The sequence below is a fragment of the Mixophyes fleayi genome, chromosome 10, assembly GCF_038048845.1.
Source record: "Mixophyes fleayi isolate aMixFle1 chromosome 10, aMixFle1.hap1, whole genome shotgun sequence".
In the NCBI taxonomy this organism is placed as follows: domain Eukaryota; kingdom Metazoa; phylum Chordata; class Amphibia; order Anura; family Limnodynastidae; genus Mixophyes; species Mixophyes fleayi.
In genome coordinates this window covers 45,548,458-45,569,846 of record NC_134411.1, presented here as the reverse complement: position 1 = coordinate 45,569,846, position 21,389 = coordinate 45,548,458, and the positions used below count along the sequence as shown (strand labels likewise).

Genomic DNA, 21,389 nt, shown 5'->3' with positions numbered 1-21,389 from the left:
CTGTCCCTAGTTATAAGCAGACCTGTCCTGTTTTAAAGACTCTCGTTGGGTTTTACAAACAAATTCTACCCTAACCATTCATCTCATGTACCCCAATCCTAAATGTGCCCCTTTGAATGATTGAGTTCTGGGAGCTCCCGGATAGGGAGCATGGTGTGAGGGTGTAAGGGGGCGGGACGTGATGATTATGACATTTTAGCCCCGCCCCATGCAGAATAGTCATTTTGTTGGGGGGGGCAAAATGACATGATTCACCACAATTCACACACTTGCCGACTCTCCCAGACATTCCGGGAGAGTTGGCAAGTATGCCCTAACCCCGCGATGAGTGCTGGATATAGTAACCCTATATTTTTATCTATATTTAAAGGCTTTAAGGGGCATATTCAATTCTCGGCGGAAATGCCGAAAACCTCGCGGTCCGCGCATGATTACCGTTATTACGGTAAACGTGCACGAAAAATCGGTTAATACAGTAATTTACTCGCTGGATTTCAGCTCGCAGCTCCCTGAGCCGCGAGCTGAAATCCAGCTACATATTACCGTATTAACTGTACTAGTTTTTCCGCAGCGCGGAGAACTAACAATTGAATATGCCCCTAAATGTTTGTTGTAGTTTATAAAATCTGGAATGAAGATAAAATACTGACATCCAGCTTTTCAGAGGTGAACTGCAGGCAATCAACCCTTTCTGTGAACCTTTTAGTACAGCCTTACAGAAAAGATGGAAATCTATCACGTATCACCTTTTCCTTTGTTAATAAAGTTTCCGGTTCAAAAAACTAGATTTGCTGTTCCTGAGCGTCCAATCATAGCTCTGCAGGAGGCGGGCACAAAGCGGCTTGAAAGTGACGTAGAGGTTGCCGTGACAACGAAAGAGCGGCCTATAGAGAGAGCGAGAGCGCAGCTTTTAACTATATATATTATATATTATTATAGCATATAAGAGATTACAGAGAGAAGACATAAATGACAGGAGAAATGTTTGTCTGGAAGTATTCAGGCAGGAGACATTGATATGAAGAGTCATCGCTTACCTCTGCCATCCATACTCGCATAGCAGGAGAGATAAGGGATCACCATGTCCTCATCAGACAGCATCCGAGAGGGGTGAGAGATCTCTATTTATTACATGGCTGTATGAGTGGTGGTGCCAGTGAGTGCATTGGGTGTGCCTGTAGTCTTACAACAGAAAGATGACATGTATGTAGGGGATGTCATTTCTATACATGTTACATGTAAGAGGACCATATATAACAACTAGGTTGGCTTGGCTGTCAGTGAAGCACACGAATACAGGACACCCTTTAGCAACTGACAGACATATATAATATAATATAAATGTGAGGGCAATATGCATTTATTTTGAAATGATTGTCGTTTGAATTCTTAAAACTAATTTGCCCTTCAAGTTTTGCATATTCTTGCAATATCTCTGCTAAACTATTTGGGAAGTAAACATGACATGTACTGGATACTGGTTTTGTCACAGGCAATATGTGTTGAAAATTGGCCTGCATTGTAATAAACATTATGGTCACTCTAACAACAAATAAGTTTCAAAATGTGTTCAGAATGTGTCCTTTCTATGTAACAACTGTACCTGGATGGTTTCAGCATTACCCATATGTCTGACGTTATTCATACCATATATGTATTATATTGTTGTGTATGATCTTCATTTCATAGAGATGTATTGATGGGAAAGTTTGCATGACAGTGTTTGACATCAGGATTTATGTCTCTATATTTAGTGAGTCCTCAAAATGGTTAGACGCTCATTATGATCCTGTTGCAGGTCTGAATACCGTCTCCTCCTGCACTGGTAAGTACACTACTTTAAAGGAAAGTGATTTTTGTAACTGTATTGAGAATATAGTAAATAGTTTGGAAAATAGCTGATGATAATCAAAGCTATTTGTACAGTAAGTGACCAGCTGTTTAGCTACACCGGCCCTTTTCACTGTAAAGACAGCCAGTGATGGCATCAAATATGCAGACAATGCTATCTGGAACTGGTAGGCAGGCACCAGATTGCTTGTGTGTGCAATTCACAGGCAATACAGGCAAGTCAAGCCAAAATGTGAATTGAACATGATTGGGTTTTAGTTATGGAAGACAACTCTTTCTATGTAATAATTTAGGGCAGTATAAAAATATCCATTAATAGAAAATAACATTTAAAATACAAAGGAACATAGAGACAAAGAATTTTGTGTGCGGAAAAGAACCTGTTAACCCATGTTGCCTGCTCATTATGGTTCCTAATATTTTTATTGTGTGTTTTGTCTGTTGCAATAGTCTTATCCCATGCGGTTTTGAATTATTTAACAGTTTGTGTACCCTCCACCTGAGCTGGGAGACTCTTCTGTGAATCTGTCCCCCTTTCTGTAAAGAAGTACTTGCTGATTTTCCTTGTTAGTATCCCCCCTCCAACTTCAGATTATATTCTCTTGTATTGAAATATGCTGCCGTCTTGTCTTCTAAGGCCATACATACAGTTCAATGTATCTGTTCTCTTTAATGTACTTGTTACACTCTTTAATTTTTTACTGATTCTTTTGTAGACTACTATACACCATTCTAGTAACCCTTCTCTGAGTTATATAGTTTTTGTGTATTTGTTGACATTTGCCTTCCAGAACCGTAATGGTCAAGGTAAGGTGACCTATAAATGGCAACATTACCTCCCACTTCCTGTAGCTAATAAAATTTACATGAGCCAGGGGCATAGAAGTCTGGCAATCTGCTGTAAATTCACTCTGTTTTGAGAAGCAGTTATATGGATTAATTGGAATGGTTGTAAGAGGTTAAATCAAGATTGTTATTTGTTTGATAACACCACATGGTTTTAGAGGATTTGTAGGGATTATGATAAACTGATTAAAAAGGTTGACTATTACAGCGGGCTCTTAAATCTCTTAGAGTCTCTTAAAGGGGTCAGGGCCTTTTAATGCGTCTATCATCTTGCTAAGGAAGGGAGTACACTGGCCACTTTCTTCTTTTATGTGAAGAGAGAGACAGACCTCTGATTTAGTATTGTTTTGTATTAAAAAGTGTGCTTTCAGATGCATATTTCATATTTATACCAGCACCCTTTCTAGTGGGGAAACGATATACCCAGACTACATAACATATCATTTTATCATCAGCAATCCAATAAAAATGTAAAAACCACTTGACTTAAAGATGCAGTTAAGTACATTCCAAGTAGTTGTACACATGCACTTGAGGTGTCTGTACATATATGGTAAAGATTTCTTGCACTGAACATTGTGAACAACCCAATATGTGACTTTATCATCATCATCATTTATTTAGATAGCGCCACTAATTCTGCAGCCTCGTTTTATTGTATTATTTGCATGTAACCTGTGTTTTTTTTTTTTTTCCCATAACAAAGCTCTAGCCGATTTAAATGGAGATGGGGATTTTAAGGTAAGATTTAAGATGAGAGCATACTTAATGACCTGTTCACCTGAAATGTTTTGACGTGTTTTTTTTGTGCAGATCAATAACCTGGTTTCCCACAACAGATGGTGGCTGGTGACATGGGCAGTGGACCATATAACATGAAGCTGAAAGTATATAAGGGGACAAGTCTGATGTCTGAAAACGCCTTGCTTGATATGCCAACGGGTGTCGCGGCCTTCCTGATGGATCAGAATGAGCCACGAACACCAGCTGTGGCTGTGGCTTCTGGACCATTCATATATGTATACAAGAATTTGAGACCTTACTTTAAGTTCACTCTGCCAGCACTGGAGATCAACCCCTTGGAGAAGGAAGTGTGGGATCAGGCTAAAGAGGTATGATGGGAAGAGGGGATTTACAGAGATTGAGAGACAATGGAGTTGGAAGCAGAGCAAAAAAGCTAACTAGAATGTACGGATTTGGAAATGAATAATTAGGAGGGTGATAGAAATATATAAGGCACATAAAAATATGTTGTGGGTATCTTTAAGAAAATATAAATATAAGCTATAGGATATTTTACATTGTAGGTAATGTCAGCAATATAAAGTGGCTAAGGGCGTTGTTTTGTTTTCTTCAAATCCCTTTCACACAAGACATATTGTTTAACTACAAAATAAGTTCGAAGAATGAGTGGCACAAATCGATATAATTAACGCGGGTGTCCCATGCTGAGAAAAACATTAGGGGGTATATTTACTAAACTGTAGGTCTGAAAAGTGGAGATATTGCCTATAGCAACCAATCAGATTCTAGTTACCATTTAGTACATTCTACAAAATGATAGCTAGAATCTGATTGGTTGCTATAGGCAACATCTTTACTTTTCAAACCCTCAGTTTAGTAAATATACCCCCAGGAGTGTTTTCAAAAGTCTTTGGGCCTGAGTCATTAAGGAAAGTAAGGCAAAACAAGGAGTGAATGTTCTCCGGGACAAACCATGTTACAATATAAGGGGTGCAATTTAGTTTATTATTTTCCACATAAGAAAAATACTTGATGTTTTTTCATGTAGCACAAATACTTGATTTATTGCTTTATTTTTTACGCTCAATTTTAAAGTTGATCTAAGACATATCCTATCCCAGCTATAAATTTGTCCCCACATTTTAAATTTACCTCCCCTCCAATGCAACATGGTTTTGCCCAGGTGCAAAGTTACTCTTTTTTTTTTAATGCTTTACTCTAATTAATGACTCAGGCTCTTTATATTGTTCTCTGCTAGAGACATGCTAGTTTTATACTTTAATAGCTTTTTACAGGATAAGCTATTGTTTTTTACATTCAGTTTAATGAATCTGGTTTTCAGCAGCTTTTTTATCTGCCAGGTTACATAATTCATGCAAGTTAGAGCCTTTGGATGCTGCTAGTTTACCAGCAAACAGCTGATTCCATATACGTTAGTGATATCAATTATCTGCAGATAACTGCTGGTTTTTACTGACATATCACCATCGTTATTTGTTGTGATCCCAATTTTGTCTTTCTTCTGCTTTGAGTTTGTATCTTAATAACAACAACTAAATATCCAGTGACCAAAAGATCTTTCTAACATTATATCATCATCATCATCATCATCATCATTTATTTATATAGCGCCAACATATTCCGTAGTGCTTTACAATTGGGGACAAACATAATAAACTAATAAACAAACTGGGTAAAACAGACAAAGAGGTGAGAAGGCTCTGCTCGCAAGCTTACAATCTATGGGACAATGGGAGATTGACACATGAGATTAAGTATACATTTTGCATCTTGGCCCAGCCAGACTGCAAAGGTAAAAGTGACTCATAAGCTAAATGATCCTGTCACACAACAATGTTGGTCAGGGGGTAGTTGTCTTGTGTGAAATTGTGTAACAGGCAGTAACAGGCTAAGGGTAGTGAGGTTAAGAGGGTGGTTGAGGAATATTATAAGCTTGTCTGAATAGGTAGGTTTTCAGAGAACGCTTGAAAGTTTGTAGACCAGAGGAGAGTCTTATTGTGCGAGGAAGAGAATTCCATAGAGTGGGTGCAGCCCAAAAAAAGTTCTGTAACCGGGAATGGGAGGATGTAATGAGGGTGGATGAGAGACGCAGATCTTTTGCAGAACGGAGTTGCCGAGTTGGGAGATATTTTGAGACAAGAGAAGAGATGTATGTTGGTACAGCTTTGTTGATGGCCTTGTAGGTTAGTAAAAGTATTTTATATTGGATTCGGTAGAAGACAGGCAGCCACTGTAGAGACATACAGAGTGATTCAACAGAGGAATAGCAATTTGCAAGGAAAATCAGTCTTGCCGCAGCATGCATAATAGATTGTAGGGGTTTGAGTTTGTTTTTGGGAAGACCAGTAAGGAGGGAATTGCAATAGTCAATGCGGGAGATGATAAGTGCATGAATTATAGGAGCATATAGACCTTACTAATGCTTCCTGACTATAAATTGTTGAGGAGATGAAAGGTAATCGTTTTATCATGGTCGTGTGATCCCATATGGAAATAATCCAAAAAGTCCCACTTCTCTCTATTGAATATTCATACTATTAACTACTATCTGACATTATACAATTTGTCACACATGGAATTAGCATTACACAGGACCTCAGGCAGGGGCAGTATTTTGCATACTGTATGACTTTTCGTCCTGTTATATGGCCTGTGAAATTGTATTTATAACATATTAGCAGTCATAGCAATTAAAAATGGAAAGTACTTGCCCTTGTCCTTGAGCCCTTAGTGGGATTTCCATTTGTGCAACACATGCTGGACTGGTTCATAGCTTTTTGGGAATTTTCCATAAGCCTTTGTGGGTTTATCCCTTTCCTTGCTCCTGTAAATGTGTAAAAATGACATTATTTTCAGTATTGCACATTATAAGGTAAAATGTGAAGGTAAATATAAAATATCTGACAACTGATGTCGATGTATATGTCCTCAAGCCTGGTATTAGGCAATCGGGCTGAATGCCACATCAAGGGATACCATAGTAAAACTATTTAGTATCAATAACTGGAGAGCATTGAAAACAACAAACAAAGTGACAGTCTCATAAGTAAAGACCACCTTACTTCATGGGATGAGAGCAAATGGGATTTGATTGGGGAGGAAGAAAGATCTGGTGTACTCATTGGCCAGTTAGATGTAATCATCAGAAGTTAGAAGTGTCCACTTTCCTGTCAAAACTTGTCGTTCTGCCCAGTCACCAAACATCTATATTACACTGTGTGTGTGTATCGGCACAACTAGCACTGAGTGCCAGTAATAAATTACTGCTAAGCAGCAAAAAGAAGTGTTACATGACTATGAGCTATATAATGAGACCGGTAGGAGGAATTCCTTGGCTAAAGCAACAGAGAAATATATATATATATTTATATAATGTTTGCACACACTTTTTTTCATTGTGTTTTGTTTTTATTGAAAGATTTTTATAAATAAAAAACTGACATATGTTGTGCTAACAAGCATTTGTTAATCTAGCCTATGAATTGACATATTAGTTATTCAGATTAAAAATCTAGTAACAAGTTAGGTAAATGGTTAATCATAATAGATAAACAATTATTAATGAAAGGGCAGACCGGCATTTCTAACCTTGTACATGTATCGTTGATGACCCATAACATCATTTACGAGAGCTTGTCATTTTTGGATGTCAGGGCAATGAGCAGCAAGCCATGTACAGGCTATTATGACTTTTGCTAGTGTAAGGAGAATAAAGTATCGGTCGTCTTCTTGGGACAGGCTGAAGGTGAACTGGTAGTCTATCAGCAGAGTGTAGTAGCAGGTTCCTTTCAAAGGGTTACCCTGGTATCAGTTTTCAACCTCACACAGCTGACACTGTTCTCCTTTGATGCCTTTCGTGGTACAGAAACACTTGCCGCTGTTGGTGTCCAGGGGTCTTGTGGACTGTCACTGTCACCTCTCTGCTGCAGAATTCGACCATGACATTGATAACGTTTTAGAACTGTTAAAAATACTTGATTATCAGCTGCACGTAAAATATATTTTACTATACTGTACTTATTGTAAGAGTTTCTTACAAGATAACACATGTTGCTTTTTATCCTTTTCTCAATGGATAATGTGGGCCGATATAATATATCTTTCTGACAAAAACAGGTCATCATCATCGTCAATATTTATTTATTTATATAGCGACAGCAAATTCCATAGTGCTTTACAATTGCCTTGGTCTTGCCTACAATACTTTGCTAGGGGAGTAAAGGTTATTTCAGTTGCAGCCAATTCTGAAAGATCCTTGAAACCCTTACATGCAATACTTGTAAATGTAACTTGTATCTGTTTCATGTGAAGCTTCGTTATGGAGGCATAGAACAAGACTGGAGAATCAAAAGCTAGGACAGCTAAAAAACAATCATTTGAAAAGTTGAGGATCAGTGTAATAAGCAGGAGGGCTCAAATCAGGTAAAATAAGATGTTGTAGAAGAGGCAGCACACATATAAACAATTTAGAAACCCCCAGATGTAATGTAAGTACAGCCAGTAGCATAACAAATATACATGATTTATCTATCTCTCGCACACAGGACAAAATAGATCCCATGACCTTAAAAGAGATGCTGGAAGGAATCAGGTAGGCACTAGGGTCTGTAGTACTAGTCCTTTATCCCTAAATACTGACAGTATTTGGTATATTAAAGCCTTTTCTGTTGATCGCTGACGTGAAAAGTAGCTTTTCTGATGAAAAGTCGATAATATGCTGTTTAAATGTTTCTGTTCTCCTGAATAAGTTTCTAGCCATGTTCAGATGACCAGTATTATTTTTATGTAATAAGTATCAATCTGTTTATGTATTTATCCAAATTAATCTATAGACACTACTTATGTAATGGGAGCCTGTCTAGTAGCAGATAGCCAGACATGCATAGAAATGATATTTATTTTAATTATTTAAGCTGACTATTTCAGATAACCTTAAAATAGATTTGAAGCCGAGGATTGTTATCGATATCAAATATATCCCATGTAAAGTTAAACCTTTCTAATCCATTTTACTGTACTGTCAGGATAAAACGGTGTATCTAATATTTGTTCCTTTATACAGGGATAAAGCAGAGATTCCTCTTTCAGTGAGGTCACTTTGGTATGTATAAGTTGTGAAACCTTATGCTTCAATCTTAGGATACCCTTCAATTCAGTATGTAATACACTTCATAATTCAGTCAACCATATTAATTCTACCTGGTCACGTTACTCGCAGTTACTAACACCTGTTTCATAGGTTCCTAATGCTTGACCTACAGGAAATGGATGCCTTTGTGAATACATATAAACAGTTGCCTCTGAAACGCCAGGTAACAGTGACATTTTTTTTGTTATGTAGATATTTTGAGACTACAGAATGATTACATCCTTGTGTAATGCATGAATGAATGGGAAGAGAAAATATTGCATTGAAGGCCACCCTATGCGTTTTGTTCTAAAACTTCATCAAGGGTGTGTGTCACAATAAAGTGTTTTACTGGTGCCTTGCTGGCTAGTTTGGGCAGAAGAAGTTCAGGAGTCTATAGCGACATTACTTCTGGCTCGGACGTGGCACATCGATATGAGCTCACAGACTCCGCTATTTCCAGCATCCAGCTTGGTTTCAGATAATCCTTGATTTTATTTATCCATTGGTTTTAATCCTGTGAGATGTTGACAGAGGTTGAGCTATTTCTCAATTGTGTATATATACAGAGACTGGGGAAAAAAGACTACGCTGTTTCTTATTCATGGTCACTGTATCTTCAGTAGAACTTGGTTTCATTTTTTTTGTCCTAAATTATGTTTCAAAATATATGTAACCCTGAGTTTTAAATGTATATTTTAGACTGTGATCACATGCATGGGAACTCTAAAGAAGAACATGGCAGATGAGGATGCTGTGTGCTGCCTAGTCATAGGGACAGAAAGTGGGGAGATATTTATACTGGATCCAGAAGCATTTACTATTCTGACCCGGGTGAGCATAACTTGTAAACCTTTTTTGATTACACTCTTCCCAGTAATATCCTTTTTTTTTACCAGGTACTATTCCTGGATAGCAGCATCTCTAAGCCATAGGAATGTGTTTTTCCTAATTGCATTGAGAAGATGCTCTGATAAAAGTGTAGCTTGTTTTGGTAGATGTCTTTAAAATGCAATACTTTTAACAGGTCAGCCTTCCCAGCGTTCCCACTATCCTGGATGTGACCGGACAGTATGATATTGAATACCGTATTACAGTCGCCTGTCGTAATGGCAACGTGTACATTCTTCGCAGGTATACAAGCTTATTCATTTGTATGTATGCATGCATTTCTATATAAGTCATCAGGGTTTGATGAATAACAATTGGGTTAAGGTCCTCTCCTCACACTATAAATATAAAGTGAGGATTAGCTCTCCTGCCCCTTTTATCTTAACTTCTCCTCTTACATCACTACTGTGGATTACATCTAAATACGACATCCCCTCAGGTGAGGCAATATGTTACCTTTATAGGTAAAAGGTAATGAAGAGTCTGAGAGGATGTTAGTTACATATAGTCCCTGAATTACATAATAACTGACTGCAAATTATAGCTTACACAAGACAGTTTGCATACTATGGGCCTGATTCTTTAGGGAAAGTAAAGCAAAAAAAAAATTAGCAACTTTGCACATTGGCCAAACCATGTTGCATTGGAGGGGGGTAAATTTAAAATGTGATGGCAGATTTATACTTGGGATAGGACATGTCTGAGATCAACTTTAAATTTCAGGGTAAACATAAAGCTATCAAGTATTTGAGTGCTACATGAAAAAACAGCCAGTATGTAACTTATATGCAAAATAGTAAACTAATTTGCACCCCTTGCATTGTGACATACTCCTTTTTTAGCCTTACTTTCCTTAATGAATAACACCCTATATTTCTTTGCCTGCACCAGGTTAATGCTTAAGTAGTAAACATTGTATTTATAATTAACGATGTACTGCATTGTACTTATTCATGCTCTGATTGTGTATGGTATAGTCATTTCTAAATTAGGCATAAATCAGCCTACACAGAGCCTCCTGGAATGTATCCTTTATATAAGTTGGTAAGTATCTGTATTCGTTGGGATTCACTCATTGTAACATGAATAAGGTGCTGTCATGGATTTGTCACAGATTTACATAATAATATCTGACTGTATGGTGGTGGCTCAGTGTACAAAAGGTTTCTTTTTCATAGAGACTCTAAGCGGCCAAAGTACTGCATTGAGCTGAGTGCACAGGTGGTGGGATTGGTCCGTGTCCAAAAAAACATCATGATTGGAACCTCCCAAGAAACACTTCATGGATACTCACAGAAGGTAAGCGCACCTCAAACACATGTTCTTCTAATCAATTGTACAAGACATCACACTCTTGCACATAGTACTAGACACACAAATAAACATGTACAAGTAGATGCAGCACTGCATCCGGTACCTTCATGCACATGTAGTGGGAGTGCACTCTATGTAAAAAAAAGCACAAAAAAGTTTACAATGGTATAACAATCACAATGAACTGGTGAAACCCTGCGGAATTTCAACAAATATAATTTATTAACACATGAATATAAATATAAAACATAACCAGTGGTAGCGCCACTTGATATCAAACAAATTGACTGCAATAGCTGGTCATTATAACATCGACTATATAGGTGCATCTGTAGTGACATATAAATATATTGGCCAAGAGTCAATAATATAACGGCAAAATCAGAGAATAATACTCAATCCATTTGGATGGACAGCAGTGGGACTATTAAGTGTGTAAAAGTGCCAATGACCAAGTGAAACCTTGGATAAAGCTGATGATTCCACGGAGTGCAGTGACCAAATGCTTGTAGCAAGGTCAGTGAAACGATAAATAGGCTTCAACAGCTAGAAGAAACAGTCTCTTACCAGATTCTTTGATATTGTGGCTTACTGTTAGCAACAGATGGTGTCCCGCAGTGATGAATGGTTATAGCGGGTCCCGCTTCTGGTTAGATGACGAGTACTGTATTAGCCCAAAAGCTCAGTGTAAATACAAACGTTGCACCCGTGTTAGATGATTAGTGCAGCAACTCTCAGATATATCTTTATGTGGACAGTATGTTAAATCCTCCTTCTGACTGTGAGGCAGTTGCTAAAGATCTTTGGTAGCTTCCATAGGAAAGGCAGCATCTCACTTGTCACAAATTAGTAGAGAAACTGCAGGGCTGTCAATAGTGCACTCTGTCAGATAAAGATGAGAACTGGTTTGAAATGAAGTCCCAATTGAATAAATGGTAATTCTCTGCCAGTTATCCGTGCCGATCAAAAGGACTTAAAATCACTTCATTAGAAGATAGTGGCGGTGACAGGAAAAGATTAAAAACCTTCTTACGCGTTTCATTACCATCAGGTAACTTCATCAGAGATAGTATTCAGACACAAAGAATAAAAATAGATGTCTAATATTTATGTGACAGGGGAAGAGGCTTTGGACCGTTACTCTGCCTGCGTCCATCATGACAATGTCTTTGTTGGAGCAGAAGTCACGCAGTATCCAAGCTGTGCTCGTGGGACTTAAGAATCTGGAAGTTCACCTGTACAGAGATAAGAACCTGCTGAGTGTCATATCTACTCCAGTGAGTTGGTATATATTGCCTTTTCTTTCATTTTTACTCACCATTGCTTAGTTTATTTTTTAACCTATTTATTGTTTTGTCTAATTTTTTGGCCTCTTACTTATCTTGTTGTGCACACCCTACATATGTAGAAATGGCATAATTTTCAAATCACACAATTAGAAAATTGCAGTACAAATGCTCTTGTGGCATAGTATGCCTACATTTGTGCAATTGCCACATTTCTTATGCGCAAGTGGATTTGTGGGCCAAGATAGCAGTTCTGCTGAGTTACAAACGTTTGCCCAACCAATTGGAAACGTTGGATGAATCAAGGGCATTCGTTGCTGATTAGGTTCATGAACTCACCTATTTTTACACCAACATGGAAAAAATGAGATTTGGTTTTGCAGTATGGGTTTTTTTAAATGATGCTCCTTGCTTCACGGAAGGGTGCATTGTATCTTGTCCCTATGTTTGTCATTTCACATGTAAAACAGGCAGTCACTTTATGATTAACGCCCCTCACGTTATGATTAAAGGCAGACATAAGTGAAGCTGAACCAAGCAGTATGTTAGGAGACAATCTTTCACATGAATAAGAGGGTTAGTGTCTAAATGGAAGTAGCTTGGACTTTGAAGAGATGTTTTCAGTGTTTTCACCTTGCACATTTTCCAAGGAAAGCGCAGATTGATTTTCTGAGGACAGATCCAAGGATCACTGAAGTTGAGCAGACATTTTGTTATCCGTTATGTGGTCGAGCAGCGGCCATTGAGCACTTAAAGAAGAATTACATCTGCACTTTTTGCAGTTAATAAACTACTGTTAGGGGTATATTTACTAAGCTGTGAGTTTGAAAAAGTCGAGATGTTGCCTATAACAGCCAATCAGATTTTAGCTGTCATTTTGTAGAATGTACTTGTCAGGCGCCGTCTCCGCGCTGACACTTGGTGCAGGAGACGGACGCCTGCATCTTCTCAGCAACCACGTCCTGTTGCCTAGCAGCGGGACGCTATCTCTGCTCACCTGTCTGCAGCCAGCACGTGTTACCGCCAAAATCTCCCTAACCCTATCAGGAGGCACCTTAGGGTATATAAAGCAGCCTTTGACACATGTCTAGTGCCAGAGTATTTGGTCTTCAGCCTTGCTCCAGCGTTTATTCCTGTGTTGCTGTTATCTGACCCTGGCTGGTTCCTGATTCTGGCTTAGACTGATATTTGGCATTGACCAGGCTTCCTGACCATTCTCCTGCTTCTGATTTGGCTATATCCGTTCCTCTGGTTGTGACCCGGCTTGTTGACTACTCTTCCATCCTGCATTCTGGTGGGCTGTCACCGCTGCCTCAATTGTTACCTCGCCAGCTGACTGATACTGAGGGCCATGACCTGAGCGTCCCTTGCAGCAAAGTCCATACCTCCTTGCGGGGGTTCCTGGTGAAAACCAGGGGCGTGTTAGACTCCGCGGCTCAGTACTCAGTAGCACCAACTGCTGGCAGGTATCATCAATTCCACAGAGTGATTCTGACAGTACTAAATAAAGAATAGCTAGAATCTGATTGGTTGCTATAGGCAACATCTCCACGTTTTCAAACCCGCAATTTAGTAAAGATACCCCTTAATGTGTCTTTATTTTAATATAGGTAGTGTCTTTGTCCATTTTCACACATATTCTCTCGACCGTATTGTATACCAGTCTCTACTATCCTCTCATGGAACATCAGTATATGGCCCATTTACCAACAGTGTAAAACAAATCTCTGTTTTCCCTCAGGACATAGTGACAAGTCTTTGCTTTGGAAGATATGGAAGAGAGGATGACACTCTATTTATGACCACAAAAGGTAGAGTACATTCTTCTTACAAGAAAAACTAAATACATTTACTAAATGAAGATACAGCTATGTGTTGTTTTCTAACATTACTCCTTTAAGTTTTGTTCCCTGTTTTGTCCAATAATCATTTATATCTTTCACCTAGGAGGGGGTCTCATTATTAAGATCTTAAAGAGAACAGCTCAGTTTGAAGATAAGGATACAGCTCCTGGCCCCCCTACTGGACAAAGTATCAAACTCAATGTCCCCAAGAAAACCAAACTCTATGTAGACCAGACTCTTCGGGAGAGAGAGAATGCAGTAGGTAAGGTGAACTATGACCTTTGCCTCCCATTGATTACAGAGAGACGAGGGCTTTGGTCTGATTATTGGTGGCAAAGACCAAGATGATTTGTAGCCTATGTCTTCTCACAAGAAAGTGACACGTGAAAGAAACACATTGGGGTTACTTCAACCTAATATATCACTCCTGCCACAAACTGTCAGAAAGAAAGACAAGCTAGAGCTATCTCAAAGGTCTATGTCTATTTCCCATCAGCCATGCATCGTGTATTTCAAATGGATCTGTACCGCCTACGTCTTAGTGCTGCTCGGGCGTATGTCAAGGCCCTAGATGCCAGCCTCACTCCAGTATCCTCAACAATGCAAGAACCACTCACCCTAAATGCTGCTGTGAGTACCTTCTGCTTAGTATTTACCTAAATAAGATTTCTTTTTTTACATGCTATAGTCTCTTGCCTATCTTTTGCCGAATATGTTATTTTTGGGTAGAGGTCAGTGAAATAAAGTGAAACACAAGTTTTTTACTTGCATTCCATGCTCTATTTGCTGCATCCTTCGGAGTCCCTAATACGTCTAGTGGTCCCATGCTGCACTCAGTTGTTTTTTTTTCTGCTTGGCTTGTTTGAAACAGGCCAAGTGGGTATGATGCTCTTCTTGTGGACATTTAGACCCTTTTGGGACCATGACGGATGCTGCAAACAACGAGTGTTCTCCTTTTTTTATTTACCTCCCTGATCAAGCTCCACCCCAAAAAAATATTTAATTTAAATATTTAATTTTGGGTGAAATTGTCTTTGCAGAGTATGTATATAAGATAATGCACCCCTTACTGTCAATTATAAGGCTATTGGAAGTTTCAGAGAAGTTTAATCATTTAAAAAGCACAAAGCTGCAGGCTTAATGCTTTTATGCTAGTCATACAACTAAGAGTTGAATTCTTGCATGTGTAATAATTTATCATGCATCCATTTGGGGGACAATAGAACCATTAAATATAGAAATGTGTGCAGGAGCTTGGTATTTTAGGAAAATATTACTGACGTTCAGGCTCCTCCGCCTCTATATACCCTAGCCGGTAGTAAGTTGAATTATCTTCAAACTCCTTACCCTCTTCTCACCAACTCCATACATATACTCCCTCTTACCTCCTCCGGTCAGCCAATGACTGCTGCCTTACCTGCCCTCTGGTAACCTTATCTTACTCCAACATCCAAGATTTCTCCCGCGCTGCCCCCCACCTCTGGAACGATCGCCCTCATTCTATCAGGCTGTCCCCTAGCCTTCAAAATTTCACATGTCCCTTTAAAGCCCACTTGTTCATTACAGACTACCATTCCACCGTTTAACTATTCCCTCTCTATCTCCTCACACCCATTCATCTTCTTCATCCACCTCCAATCTGAGTTCTAGTTTGCCTTCCACTAACTCACCCCTATGTACCACCCCGCCTCTCCGCCTTTTTTAGTTACGTTTGCCTTCTCCAAGACAGCTGTATTTTGCATTTCCTCCCTGGGCTGTCTTCCTTTGGTCTATGCACCTCAATCACTGGCTCTGATACTGTTAGTAGGGCACAGGTTCAGTTTGCTCTGATGCCCCTTGCACTTTATTGCCCTGTATGGCTATTCATAGTTTTGTTGTGATATTTTCTGCAATGTGTTTATTATATTGTACTGTAATGCTATATATTTTTTTTGCAGTATACTCTGTACGGCGCTGCAGAGCATTGGTGTTGGATTATAAATAGAGGATAATAATAATTTGAAAAGTGCTAGGAAAGAGTGTGGAAGCTCCCCTAAAACTGTGGTCCCTGGTATATTCTCCTCTCTGCCTTGGCACCCTCCCTCTTGTTTTCTCTCCCAAACATGTTCTCTCCCCTGTTTTAAAATTATAACAAGATAAAACACCAAATTATATGAAGTCTTCCAGTTTTTATGGTATATTCATTAACACTGAAAAACAGTTATTAATTTCATAGTGAAAATACAAACAATAGTCAACAAATTTCCAAATCAATAACACTAAAAACTGTAATCCCTAATTACCGTAAGCTTCTGCGTAAGTTGAGCGTCTGCCTTTTCACTTACTACATTATATAAGGACATACTTGCCAACTCTCCCGGAATGTCCGGGAGACTCCAGAAATTCGAGTAGTCCGGGAGAGCAGGCAATTATCCCGCAAATGGGATCTTCCTGTCAAAATGACGCGATTCGCAGTGAATCGCGTTATTTTGGCCCCACCCCACGTGGCAAAAATGGCATTTTGTCACGAGGCGGGGCCAAAATGACGCGATTCAGCGCACCCCGCCCCTCACGTCCTCCAACCCCGCCCCCCTGCCTGGGATCTCCCGGAAAGAAGTTCCAAAAGGTTGGCAGGTATGTATAAGGAATATATTGTTCTGTATCTTTGTGTACTTTGGTATATCGCTCATTCCTCAAACTGTCCTCTGTTCCATGTCTCTGGTTCATATCATGGACAAAATATTAAATATATACTTCTTCTCTACAGGTACAGGGTATTGGTCCCCGCTTCAAACTAATACTGACTTTACAGAACACATCAATGAACCGACCTTCTATGCAGCTTCTAATTAGTTTCCTGTATGATGAACGACTTTACCAGCTCAAACCAGCCTTCTTTAAGGTATTGCAAAGCAGCTCTACTTAATGACTGACACTGGTCTATTCATATGGCCGTATAGGTGAAGAGAGTCCATTGTCATGTTTTGTGAACAGAAGCTACAAAACTGATTTCAATATTCATGTAGCATTTTGTTAACCTTTATAAACAAAACATACCTGAGCATTGCTGCATGAAGACCAGCAAACTTGAGTAGAAAACTATTGTCCGGCTGATTTGCTTATGTGTAATGTCTTTATTCCACTTGGCATTTATACATCACTTGAAAATTAGTTGTTTATAACTAATGTCACTTTAAGGACTTTTCATCCCCAGTCATAGTAAGATATAAAGCCATTATTAATTCCCCTATTCCTAAACTGCACATGGAACATGTTGTTTTTTGAGAGTGGAGGAAGAAGCGAGTGAGCCAAGCAGATAAAATGTATTGTCATGCAAGGATAGCCTGTTCAATTTATACAGTAATTATATAAGATTAAGTTACAAGAAATGCATTAAAATTATGAACCCAACTATTTACGTAATTAGTTTTTTAATCTATATGTCCTTCCATGTTATCTTCTTAATTTCTCCCCCTGATCTTATTTCTTTCTCAGGTTCCATTGCTGGTCCCTGGCTTAAACTATCCGATAGAGACATTTGTAGAGTGCTGCACTGACAAAGGGATCTCTGATATTATTAAGGTATTTATCTGTTACTCTTTCAGATTATGGAGCACTCTAAGCAATATTAAAATGTCCAACAATAGTTATGTCTGTAGCAGAGCAGTAGAAACCATCCCAGTCACGCACTGGAAAAGCAATATTCCTTTTTCGCAAGTACAGAGAGACGTTTAAAAATAATTGACACACTCTTCTGTGTTCAGCACTAATTTCCTTCAGTCCATGTAAGAGATGCAAAACACTGTAAAGTATGCTTTGCTGTCCTGTACAAAGTTTTACAAAGATGCTCCTTCTAGTTCTCTGTAACAACATACCACTGTTATACACTATATGGACAAAAGTATTTGGCCACACCTATTAACTATTGAATTGAGGTGTTTCAATCAGACCCGTTGCCAGAGGTGTATAAAATCAAGCATTTAGCTATGCATTCTTCATTTTCAAATGTTTGTGATACCAAATTGATCGTTCTGAAGAGCTCAGTGACTTCAAGAGTGGTACTGTGCACTAAGATGGTTCATGAAATTTCATCTCTGCTGGATATTCCACGGTCAATTGTAAGTGATATTATTAGACAGTGGAAGCGTTTAGCAATAACAGCAACTCGGCCACAAAGCGGAAGACCGCGTAAAATCACAGAGCAGGGTCAACAACTGCTTAGGCACATGGTGCGTAAAAGTCGCCAACGCTCTGCTGATTCCATAGCTGAAGAGTTCTGAACATTTACTGGCATTAATGTAAGCACAGCAACTGAGCTTAATGGAATGGGTTTCTATGGCCGAGCAGCTGCATACAAGCCTCACATTACCAAGACCAATGCCAAGCGTTGGATGGAGTAGTGTAAAACACACTGACCCTGGACTGTGGAGCAGTGGAAACGTGTTCTGTGGAGTGACGAATGACGTGTTTCTGTTTGGCTGTCAGATGGGCAAGTCTGGGTTTGGTGGATGCCAGGAGAACATTACTTGCTTTACTGCATTATGCCAACTGTGAAGTTTCATGGAGGAGGGATAATGGTATGGGACTGTTTTCCAGGGTTTGAGCTAGGCCCCTTATCTCCAGTGAAGGGTAATCTTAATGCCAATACCAAGTCATACCAAGTCATTTTGGACAATGCTATGCTTTCAACATTGTGGGAACAGTTTGTGGAAGACCTTTTTCTATTCCATTATGACTGTGCCCCAGTGCACAAAGCAAGGACTACAAAGACATGGTTTGATGAGTTCGGTGTGGAAGGACTTGACTGACCCGCACAGAGCCCTGACCTCAACCCCATCTAACACCTTTGAAATGAACTGGAACAGAGATTGTGAGCCAGGCCTTCTTGTCCAACATCAGTGCCTGACCTCATAAATGCTCTACAGAACGAATGGGCACAAATTCCCACAGAAACACTACAACATCTTGTGGAAAGCCTTCCAAGAAGAGTGGAAGCTGTTATCACTGCAAAATGGGGCCCAACTCCATATTAAAGTATATGTATTTGAATACAATGTCATTACAGTCCTTGTTGGTGTAAATGTTCAAGCGTCTGAAAACTTTTGTCCATATGATGTATATGAAATGCACATTCATGTTGTAAAAATGTCATAATATATAAAAAAAAAATCTAAAACTATGAGAAGATGTAAAATAAGTGCTAAATTTTGTGTGTGTCTGGGCAGCTTTAATATAGTGCTGTGAGGATTTCTATTATCATTATGTATTAGTGACATGTTAGTTGGTTGCTAGAGAGTAAAATATTGTCCCCCTTGTTACTGATTTTTGTCTGACCAATCACCATGTTGTACCTCACAGACCACCAGTATTTAGCCAAAGCATAATTTTAAAGTTACCTATTGCAATAGGTGAAAGCTATCAGTTTTTCTGTTCTGTGACATAGACAAAGACACATTTTAAGTCTGTAAACTGAAGGGGGGGAAGAGAGCAGAGACTTAGGCAGTGACTTTATTATTCCACTTCCATTGTGAAGCCTATATTGATGTTCAACGTCTTGTGCATTTTGAGACAACCCTCTTTATAAGTACTGGCCAGCAATGGCCAACCTGATACACTCCAGGGGCTGCACATTACCCTTGCTCTCAGTAATAAGTTAAACCAAACATTTAATAAAAAAAAGAGACAACTACTTGTAATAACATTTCACCAGCCATTGAAATGTAAGATAAACAAGTGTTACAAGCTATAACGAACAAATGTGACAATAAAACAGGAAGAAGCTGGGGCCGCAGGTGAGGCTCTAGAGGGCCGCCTGTTACACATCAGTGTTCTAAGCCCCTATGTAGAACTTTGGTGAGGAGGGGTCACTGCTTGGCACCCCACCAATTCCTGACTGTCAGTGCAGGGTCATGGTGTCTCATAGCTGGGAGAGATGAGAGCTCTTAGCTCTTAGAATTGAAACCACTTCTAAACACAGGTGCCGCATTCAATGACTGAACCTTTTGGACCGCTACAATCCTCCAGCAGTCTGGCTTCTTCTTACCAAGCAGACTGCCAGCTGGTATCAGAAAGGGGGGAAGCCCAAAGGAAGAGCTGCATTGGAGAAGGGGGGGGGGGGTCATTCCATTTAATGTAACTTTCTATATTTGCAATAATAGAGGGAAAGAATAATGTATGTGCACGTTGGATTGCTATATAATATTGTTACCATAATATGGACATTAACAAGGTTCCCTTTCAGTTGTAACAGTATTATTTATGTTGAATGATCACATAATGATGTCATTATAAGACTTGTAATGTTCTGTAGCCTTCATTCCATGTGGTTAAACCAATTTCTCTCTCTACCCAGGTTTTTGTCTTGAGGGAGGGGAAGAGCACACCACTGCTCACTGCACACATCAATATGCCAGTCAGCGAGGGCCTGGTGGCCGGGTGACCTGAAGATGGCTCCGTTACCTACAGAGATGTTGATTTCTTTAGAGGGAGGCAGCCATTGCATCCAAAACAATGGACATGCTAACTCCTAAGGATTGATATAAGAAGCCAGAATCTCCAGCGATTCATATGCAATAGTTCTTTTTATGAACACTTAAAGAAATGGGACATCTTACTATTGTTAAAATGTCATGTTTTGCTGCACCCATACTATAACAAGAGGCTTAAGTATATTAATCTGGGGCTAGTTTAGTGCTCATACACACAACTTTATTTTTATTTATTTCATTTTATTTCTGGTGTGTGTATTTTGGAATACACCTTTCTAAGTATTGACAGACAGAAACTCAACCAAACATTATTGCAATGCTTAACCTTTTTAGAAGACCATGGAGGGACATTTTTCAGAAGCTGAAGAGCAAACAAGCTTCCGTGCAAATGAGGATGGTATGTTCTCTGCACACAATGAGATACGGTCATCTTTTTTTAGAAACCGCTTAAAAATTATAAAGAAATGCTACTTTAATGTATTCCATTAAAAAAGAGTAGAGTAAGTTACATGTGACTTTCTGTTTTTATTATGCAATTGTTCATTGTTAATATTTATTTTAGAATATTGTGCACATTGTAACAGGATAAAATAAAAATATTCAATATAAATAACATTCATTTAACTTTATTCTTTTTTCTCATTGTCTTGTTCTTTGTATGTAAAAGTATTAAACTGGTATGTGTATTTAAATATGATTACTCTGCAATCTTTTATAAAAGCTTTAGTTTTTATATTGGAAAAGAGATCGGCGACCCGTAGCTCTTTATTTGGTTTTTGACCTATAAGTGCCTCTATGTGGCTGTCAGAGCTGCATTCTGGGACTTGTAGTTTTAGAACAGCTGGAGAGACTCATGTTGCATATCTCTGTTCTAGACTCCGTCTCAAATGAATGGCAGTTTATATTATTAACCTCTTTTAACCACTCTCAATTAGTTCAAGGTTATCCAAGTGACAGATAGAATGCAGCTCTGACAGCCACATAGAGGCACAGATGT

At 39.0% G+C, this 21,389-nt stretch overlaps 1 protein-coding gene across 2 annotated transcripts; it reads left to right on the top strand.

Moving 5' to 3' along the window:
• The first annotated feature begins 831 nt into the window (after positions 1–831).
• Positions 832–20,985, top strand: BBS1 (Bardet-Biedl syndrome 1). 2 transcript variants are annotated; one of them, XM_075188654.1, is made up of 17 exons: positions 832–1,110; positions 1,755–1,825; positions 3,404–3,438; positions 3,537–3,809; positions 8,007–8,053; positions 8,525–8,563; positions 8,702–8,774; positions 9,293–9,424; positions 9,618–9,724; positions 10,660–10,780; positions 11,914–12,072; positions 13,823–13,892; positions 14,029–14,187; positions 14,422–14,555; positions 16,672–16,806; positions 17,400–17,486; positions 20,257–20,985. In XM_075188654.1, exons 1-17 carry the CDS (start codon positions 1,082–1,084, stop codon positions 20,341–20,343), a joined length of 1,758 nt encoding a protein of 585 aa, XP_075044755.1. In that variant the 5' UTR covers positions 832–1,081; the 3' UTR covers positions 20,344–20,985. The 2 variants fall into 2 exon arrangements, with proteins under 2 accessions (XP_075044755.1, XP_075044756.1); XM_075188655.1 differs by lacking the exons at positions 832–1,110; positions 3,404–3,438 and having other exon boundaries at positions 3,511–3,809; positions 20,257–20,984.
• Positions 20,986–21,389: the final 404 nt, after the last annotated feature.